The sequence below is a fragment of the Patella vulgata genome, chromosome 4 (genome assembly GCF_932274485.2).
Source record: "Patella vulgata chromosome 4, xgPatVulg1.2, whole genome shotgun sequence".
NCBI classification, from domain to species: Eukaryota; Metazoa; Mollusca; class Gastropoda; family Patellidae; genus Patella; species Patella vulgata.
Genome location: NC_065882.2, coordinates 57,063,005 through 57,072,566, shown reverse-complemented (window position 1 = coordinate 57,072,566; position 9,562 = coordinate 57,063,005). Strand labels below are relative to the sequence as shown.

At 31.7% G+C, this 9,562-nt stretch overlaps 1 protein-coding gene across 6 annotated transcripts in view; it reads right to left on the bottom strand.

Annotated features, from left to right (window-relative positions):
* LOC126818904 (furin-1) overlaps window positions 1-9,562 on the bottom strand; it is a 102,964-nt gene that overhangs the window by 15,732 nt on the left and 77,670 nt on the right. For 3 of the 6 annotated variants that reach the window (XM_050546558.2, XM_050546552.2, XM_050546553.2), the window contains exons 7-13: window positions 9,338-9,510; window positions 8,567-8,779; window positions 8,101-8,201; window positions 7,230-7,333; window positions 6,927-7,044; window positions 5,623-5,924; window positions 2,681-3,076 (exon numbers count right to left, since the gene is read on the bottom strand). In XM_050546558.2, the coding sequence (XP_050402515.1) occupies window positions 2,681-3,076; window positions 5,623-5,924; window positions 6,927-7,044; window positions 7,230-7,333; window positions 8,101-8,201; window positions 8,567-8,779; window positions 9,338-9,510 (1,407 nt within the window). The remainder of the gene's footprint in view (window positions 1-2,680; window positions 3,077-5,622; window positions 5,925-6,926; window positions 7,045-7,229; window positions 7,334-8,100; window positions 8,202-8,566; window positions 8,780-9,337; window positions 9,511-9,562) is intronic. The other 3 variants (XM_050546556.2, XM_050546557.2, XM_050546554.2) reach the window with 2 other exon arrangements.

Below are 9,562 nucleotides of genomic sequence, written 5' to 3'. Positions count from 1 at the left end.
TCAATTTGTTGCAACACATAAAACAATGTAATATGAATGAAAATAAAGTGATGTACATTCAATTGTTTCCATTTTTACTCTTAAATTCAAATCAGTTATGATCGGCGAAATATGTGAGAAGTCTCAATCAGATGCCCATATCTAGCGTCTGGTTATTCCAGTGTACACCGCAAGCTCTCCAGATAAGAATATGGCGTCAAGGTTTGACATGGCTTGTGGAATATGTCTAGCCTTGTTCTTCGAGTCCCTTGTTACAAATGATTATTTTGTCTTAAATATTGGATATCAGAAGCCCATATCAATGATGATTTAAATTGACAAATAATTTGTGTTTTCAATGTTGAAGACTGTGGATGATATTGAGTTAAAGACTTAGCTACTTTGATCAGTAAAATAAATCCTAGGTAACATGAAAATGTAATTAACAGAAATGTCAACTATTCCTCATTAGGAATATTGACTATAGACTATTTCTGCTGTGTGTGCTAGTCTTCCAAATATGTGTTATGCTTTCTAGTTTATTTAGATAAGCTTACCCTAGTTTAAACACAGACAAATATGTGGTCAGTAGATGTGACAGGATTACAAACCAGCCTTGCAAAATAAGTTTTAATCAGAATTTCAGAACATAATTTGAACTAATTATTTTGAAACAAGTAAGTGATTTGATCCAACAATAGTTTATTAAGTAATCTCAGATATCAACAATTTTACATAAAATATGTATTATAATCTGAGCAAAAATCTGTGTAACAAATGGCTGACTTATAAGGAAAAGAGTTATAAAACTGCTTTGACAATTATTATTATTATTATTTTATCAACTAACATTTCTCTGAAATCATCATGCTTGAGTAAGGTCTTAAAGAGTGACGTTGTGTTTGAGTTCATCTGTTTTCTTTTGATCATCAAAAGCCAATATTAAAATCTAATCTTAACGCATTTAATAATTAAGGAATGTCTTTGACCTTGTATTATCTGTGTGTACATTGCTCAAGTCTAGGTGTGTGTAGAAATTACATGCGTACCATTTCAAAGAGATCAAGTTTTGTACAATAATACGTGCAAACAGGTGTAAAATATTGAATAATAATTATATTGAAAGAATTGGTTTGTTTATGGTTGAAATTTACATAAATTATATCATTTGTTGACATTTCTATTTAAGAAATATAGCTTAAAGACAGCACAGAATAAAATGCACTCATACTAGAAATATCAGTTTTGATTAAAATACAGATTACATGTATAATCATTTATTAAGAATTTACAAATTTGATATCAACATGATTTATGCCTCAGTGAAGTTTATCAACCCGGAAAGTTATGTCCTATTCAAATATGTTTTTTATACATCGTAAACATCTTAAAGATCGAGTTAATTGATCAACATTAATTATTCGCTGATGTTATAATCGTAATTGTAAAGTCATTAGCTATTTGAGGTCTTCACCATTCAGTAAAACAGTGATATTCAAAATAAACTGTGTGTAAAATTTGGGGCACATCTGTCAATCCACTGCTGATATACAAATTTAAAAGACATATTTATTTAGAGGTTTTAATCATTGAAACTATGCTACTCTATGAAGGTTTGTACTTGTATTTTCGATAATTAGATGCACCAATAAATATTTTGAATATGGCATTATTCAAAATAAATCACATTTATTTTCTGCGTAATGTGATAATGCATCTTTAAGTGAGAGCAAGATAGGATGAGTTCATTTAGTGAGATAACTCTTTCAGTTGTGCTCAACTAATTTAAAGATACATTATTCAAGAGCTAATTTTGCCTATTGCAGGTCTTTCTTTCGGCCTTAAATGTTATCTAAATTATTAATTAGACATTTATTAACATGACAAGACCATAATCAGATTCTCTAGATTTCAACTAAATTAGAATGGTTCGACTGTTTAATGATTTAATTTAAAAATGGAGAAGCGAGGATAAGACTCAATATACCAGTACCATGGTTACGATAATAAACAATCAATGCACACATCTTGTCAAAACTACAAACAGTGATAACTTGGCTTAGAATAAAGTAATTTGAATGAAATTTTCAATATATTCATTTTGCATTATCTATTTTTGAACTATTATAGCAAGAACAGCCAGCTCTTTATCTTAGTCTAACATAATGTATCTTTAACAATAAATCATATTTTCACTACATATACATGTAAATGATCTGTATTTTAATTGAGAGTAAGAAAGATAGAAATGGAAGGTGTCTTTTCATGAAGATGCAAGCGTTACTTTCATTCTTTAATTTCTGAAGATGCTAGCATTATGTTCATTCTTTGATTTGACAAAAAACAATATTTTGTGTTTAAACTGCTATATTTGTTTGAACTACATGTAAATATTTCTGTACACTTGTAGAGATAGAAGAATTCAACTGAAGAGGAACAGAAGCCACTGATTAGGGGAATACAGAGAATATAAATTGATAATAATAATTAAAATACAAAATGAAATTGATCTGTACATTGTCAATAATGAATAATATAAATGAACTAAAATGAAATGACAATGAACATGCAGCACAATTATAGAGCAAAATAAAAAGTGCAGTGATGAATATGCCATGCGGGATGAACAAAGGGAAATTAGAAGGAAGAATATGTTAAAACTCAATCAAACAGTCAAACAACATCTACACCAATGTCTTGCCTGCAGTTAAATTTGGGCGAATCATCCTAATATACTGCAGTGCAGAAATGTTGGACTTTTTGGCAAGAGTTTCGTACACACACATGTGGGCAGGATGGGGCAAATGGTGTGATCTGTGTCGTGCATAGGTGGAAGACTTGGAATTGAATGGCACATAAGGTTCCCAGAATTTGCGGTGATACGGGTGCCAAATCTTACGATTGGAAGGCCAGTTGTTGGTATGCATGGTGCTCTTTATTGAGGGTCTAGTTGTATAAGGTTTTTGGGAAGGGTAGATTAACATTGGCCTTCTGGTAGGAGGAGCACGGTGAGGACGGGCTGGGACTTTTTTCCTCCACGGATGTCTATCAGTTCCATATAATACTAGCACCCAGTCCCTCAATCTTACAGGTCGAGCTGGAAACAAAGAAAAAGGGACACCTTCAATAAGCAAAATGGATCAGCTAGGTATGAAATGAACAAAACAATAAACCATTATATTTCTCTGAAAGTCTAAAGAAAATAATAGCTTCAACTGTTTTGAATTGCTCTCTGAAACAAACATCATTTGAAAATATATTCCAAAATAGTAACGTTACAAAAATAATGTTTACCTTTCTTCCTAGAAATATCAAGAATTATTAACAAGTACACTATTAATTAGAGAAAAATAATGGTTTAATCTAATTATTTTTATATTATTTGCATGAATAGGTTAGAAACAACTTCATATTACTAGTGTTAGCTAACAAAAACTTTTATTCTATTAGATTATATGCCAAATAAACTTGAAATAATTATTAGTAGTGAGAAATGATTTACAAATGTATTAAAGGAAATCATTTATTATTTTTTTGTTGTAGATATCATACTTACATGTACTTGGTCATCACATGTCAAACTAATTCTAATGTATATTATTTTTTGGCAGTTCATCTACATGTGTGACTTATTGCCATGCTTTTCACATGCACTATAATGTAGTATATTAGAGTCGTATAGCAAGTCATTCCTGTTGGTTGAGCCAAACGGTAAATAAAAGCTGAAAATTTTCAATACCTAGCAAATACTGGGATGATACTGGATTGGTCATGCAGTGACAATGAGGTGCATGTAACCAAATCAAAATACAATAACTAAAAAGTTTGATGATAGTTCATGAAAAGAATGAGGGGGGAAAAGAGGAAAGATCAAGGCAACTCTTTTAAACAGACAACATTCTTTTTGGTGTGTTATGAAAGTTTGTGAAAAATAAACTGGACACACATGACTGGAAACATAGAATATTAACCAAAATCATTAAGGCAATGTGGAAGATGTTCACCTTTTTTCACCTTTTAAATTCATATAATTATTTAATTGTTATGGTATGTCCTTTCCTCTGTTATACATTATGATACAGGTAGGTGGATCATGTTATGAAGTGATGTTGTGTATACTATAAATGCAAGTGATAACACAAACGATGAGATCATCCTTTTAGGTACCAGTTTTATGTGTTTAATATCAATCAATAGGATATCTGTACCATAACAATAGCGCCTACCATATTGTGAAAAACAACTATTTTGAAATGGATATAAATGCCATAAAATTCTTATTTAAATATCACAAGTACTAAAGTTCCATATTTCACACTCTTCAACCGTTCATAAATCATTCATGCATGTCAGACTACAAAGTGAAAATAATTTGACGTAACTGACAAATTTGGATGTTTTGTCAACAATTTGATATCTATAAAGGTGAACCTTAAGAGACAACAAGTCATAATAAAAATATAGTGATGACGACAATACACACTCAAAAGTACCTCACACTGGTCCAAAACTTATTCAAAATAATCAGTTATATATAGTAAATTACAGCCATCTGAAGTTTACATTAGTTTCTACAGATTTCATGCTACCATCTTTCTAAGTAATAATAACATTGCCATCTTTCACATACAAGCCATCCCATTCATTATAGTTGTTTTTGTATCCTTAATTAGATCCCAATTATTGTAGACTACATATTTTTTACTTTTAAAATATTTGTTAACCATGTGGCTTGTTTCCCCTTTAATTGATGTACTTGTTTGATGTTTATCACTCACCGATCATGGTATATTGTTTTGTTCACCTATCCCAGTTAACACTCTAATTATTTTCTTTTTGATATTTAAAATTACATTTATATTAAAAAGATTCAATGATATGTAAATATGTGACATGTATAAATGAATTATATTGACAAACATTACCATGCAAATCATTAATCATCTGTCATACTTTATAGAATTTCTATAGTTTTCTAATATCAAATTTAAGACTAGTCAATGGTTTTAGGCGATAAATTCAATGTAAGTAATGTGATAGAATACATGCATTCTCTAAATGTCATGGAACAGCATCAAACTCATCCTACAGTAAATACCAATTAAAATTTTAATTTTGAAAGTCTTCATGCAGTCCTAATATGTTTTAGTACTTTGTTCGGTTAATTCTGGCTATTTTTTAAAAATAAAATGTAAAATTTAAAATAGATGTATTGATACCAATTGACTTTCAAAGCAAAAATATTTTTTAAACACAATAATTTTTTGAATTGGTTAATTCAAAGGATCCCATTCACATTTCTGAAAGCATTTGGTCAGATATTTTGTTTTTCTTTACTTTAATTTCTTTTAAAAAAGAGAATGCTGTCCTTGCTAATATATAAATGGTATTATAAAGATATACATTACAAAACACAAGAAAAGACAAGCAGTGTAAGGGAGACAACTCATGCAACATAGCAGAACATCATTTTGTGATATATTTTGCAAAAAAAAAAAAAAAAAATTAAATAAATTCATTTTTTTTTTAAATAACTAAAGCACATCCTATCATTAATGAATGCATATCTATAAAATAAAGCTTGAACAATGCAAATATGCAAATACACACTACACATAGTTGTCAAAATAAATTCAAACTTACATGAACTGGCGCCATTTTCTATTTCTAAAATCCATGTGCCCTCGGCATATTCTCCCCAATTGTGAGTAGTCATGAAAGCCCAATTATTGAATCCTTCACGAGAAGTGTCTCTAATACGTTTAGCCAGCAAGGTAGATCGAGTACCAGCTGGAGATGTCAAGAAAATCTGGATTTCTCCCCTCCGCGATGAGGTCATTGTAATTCGTGCTTGTACATGTTCTAAATATTTAACATGGTTAGCAGTTCCTTGACAGCTATTAGTAGGTAATGGAACAGTTATCTTTCCATTCGTTGGTATGATTCTGTAATCAAAGAAAATCAGGTATTATATTACATTTTTAAAATATGCAGTAGAATCTGTACAAGCAGCCACTCCTATTCAGCGACATCTCCTTGTAAGGGGTCACTATGGCCTACTCTTATATCAAATTCCAGCTGTCACTTACAACCGGGGAATCAAACCACGCCAGTTGACTCAATGACAGACTTCAGGATACAGCGCGCACGTGCTAACCATTCAGCCATTCAACCCCCCTTTTACATACAGAGTTACACCCCTGTGGAAGAGAGTTGGATGGCCGAATGGTTAGTGCGTGCGCGTTGTATCATAAGGTCTGTCATTGAGTCAACTGGCGTGGTTTCGATTCCCCGGTTGTACGTGACAGTTGGAATTCGATATAAGAGTAGGCTGTAGTGCTGCTGTCTGGGCAAAATTTCCCCCATAGCACACTGCATGGCGTATGCCCGTCCTCATTAGCCCAGTTCGAAGCAGAACAGTAAACCCCATTTCATTTCATTTCTGTACGTGACAAGGAGTAGGGTCGCCTGTCCAACCTCATGAGTTTTCTCCAGGTCCTTTGGTTTCCTCCCACTGCTGAAGAACCCTACGCGCAAGCGAATTAAATTAAACCATATGTTAGTCCCGAAATTACCATAGTTTAAGCCATTTCGAAGAGAAAATATTAGCTGCCAGACATTGTTAGCCTCAAATTCTGAAATAGTCATGTTTGTCAGTCACAATTTCGGACTTTTATACACAGGAGATGAATAAATGATGTCTACATAAAAAGCACAAACTGTGGTAAGTATCATACAATTAACAAGGTCAATAATGTGGAAGGTGTTCAAACTCACATGTGGTAAGATAAGAATTTAGCCTGTGTGTCAATGACAACATCATTTCCATTAAGTCAGTCAACTGAATATGTAAAATATCCATAGGATGACAGTTTTCTATAAATTCAGAATAGTTTGAGCATTAACCTTGTCATACTTCAACCATTAATGAACAATAAATATCTTACCTATTATGGTCTGGTGACCGGATTTCACATATATGTTGAGCAGGGACGGTTGTCCAGTTTCTAGCTAATGCAGCAATAGATCCTGCATCCATTAATCCAAAACCAAAGGAATGGCTCACTGTTAAATATAAACATAATTCATTCTATGTAATCAAAGATCCCAAGTCAACAAACAAAAATATTTTTGCCCTTTACCTTACAGTGCTCTCAAAATACATTTCTACTCGTATAATACATAACAGTGATGATGTTAAAACATTGACTGCAAATAATTATTCTGCCATAGATGATTTTTGTACTAACCATTTTTTCCAACTCCATTTGTTACCCAATCATTAGCTTTTAATCTATCAGGTTTAGCAGTCTCTACTACAATATGCTGCATGTCCCTCCATGTAAGTTTGTCACTAAAATATAACAAATATAACTACATTTCATTTTTTGAATGATTTAGTTAAGTTGTAGAAGAATTTTCATCTTTTACGGGAGAATTGCAAGTGAAAGTAAGTTTAATCGATCTTTTTTTTTTTTAAAAGAAAGGACTGTAACCTTGAAAGTGATAATCACAATTAGTAAAATTTGTCATCTCACTAAGTTTTAACAAATATAAATTATCAAATTATCAAAATTGTTATTTTTTAAGTTCAACAGACAAATCACATAAATTTTCAAATGATCCCACTCGGAATTGTGCTCACATTTATTTGATCAATTATCAAGGAGAACTTCATCATGCAATCATATAATAAGTTTTTAAAAACTTGGAAATCAACAATTTAAAAATCATCTTATATTTTCTAAACTCTAAGGACTGGAATGAAATGAGGCTTATTTTTTAATGTCTAATCGACATAATCCTTTGGTTAATCTAAGACTCATATATGGTAATTTCCATCCATATGATTAGTGTGCAATGAGAGGGGGGGAAATTTTGCGTGGACAGCACAAATTTCCACCTTCTAATCCTAGATTACGAACAGTTAATTCTTTGTAGACTATCCATCCCTGACAAGTGTGAACCAGACTTAAATAATTCTGAAGGTTCTTCTTTGCTCAAAGCCTGGATTTGAAATTCAAGATATTCTAGTCTAGAGAACAGTGCACAATTGCATCCCCCACCCCCAATATATTTATAGGAAATTAATCAAATATTAAAAGAAAAACTGATGTCTACTTTGCTTCTAATCCAAGAGCTATTAAACCAGCAGCAAGAGGAGCGCTTGCTGAAGTACCCGTATGATTCTCTGTACATGTCTTGCGTAAATCTGTTGTAACCTGAAAGTGAAAATATCACTACAATTATTTAATAATAGCTGTGTTGCACGACTAGTTTTTATCTCCATTTTTGTACCAACCATATCAACACAATATTAATTTCATCATTAAACATAAACAAAGAAATAGCACCATCAAATTTCTTGATAAAAACTAGTTATTATGAAATTATTTTAAAAAGTTCAACTATTTGCGTTCCTATATTGAACAAAGAAAGAAAATTTCTCTTTTATATATAATGTGGATTACAGAAGGCCTATGCAAGAGTTTTAAAATTGTTTGAACTTAAACATGTTGTCTGAATTGGTAAAAATCTGCAAACTGCTTATTTTAGAATGCAGACACATAATACATGTACTACTTACAATTTGTTTTTCACCACCAGATCCACTACTATAAGTTGTTGCTAATGTCGAAGAACAAGCCTCTGAATACCAAGGAATGTTACCATTCTCTGTCACACTACTTATAGATAGTGTATAGATACTGTTAGTATAACCATCACAGTTACAATTATCACCATCTCTACCACCATTACCCGATGCCCATACAAAAATAGAACCTTTACCATCCCGACCCTGAAATTACACACCAAAACATAGAAAAACAAAAAAAGTTGTGAAGCACTATCTAAATCATTATCATACTGTGATTTTAAATAACATGTATGCAAATCTTCATGAATCATTCTTACCGATTTGGCGTATTGCAGGGATCAAAAATGTTGATCATATATATTTTTTATCTTATAGAGTTACAATGAGCCGAGTTACAATGAGCCGAGGAATAATGATCTGCACTACAATGATGTAGCATAGTTATAATTTTGCATTTTGAAGCAAAAATCATATTTTTTGTGTAATTTATGTATAGGTCTACTCTCTGTAGGTTAAAAAATATTTGCAATACACAATGGTATTCCTAATTAAATGTATTTTGCTTTCATAATGGAGCAGTGTATTATTGAATAAAGTCTCCAATAATAATATTTTAATGTACACATATGGTAGTTACTTCCCTTGAATCAACCCTGCCTTTACACAAAGGGGGTAAATGATTCTTACTTTGTGAATGATTTACTAACATGTCACAGAATATTCAAGAAAAACTTTTAGCAGATAAAAATTATTGCAAACCTTTGTTATGCCATCATAAAAAGCTTTCCTAGCTAGAGTAGCTGGACCATCAACTGTTCTACCATCATCATCAGGTCCCCAACTAGCACTGTATATATCTATATGTTGTGGATTTAAACTTAAGGACTGGGCTTCTACAGAATCGGTTACATCACCATCTAACATTCGCACACCTACAAATTCAACCACACCTTTATCAAATATATTTCTTGGCTTTATCACTAG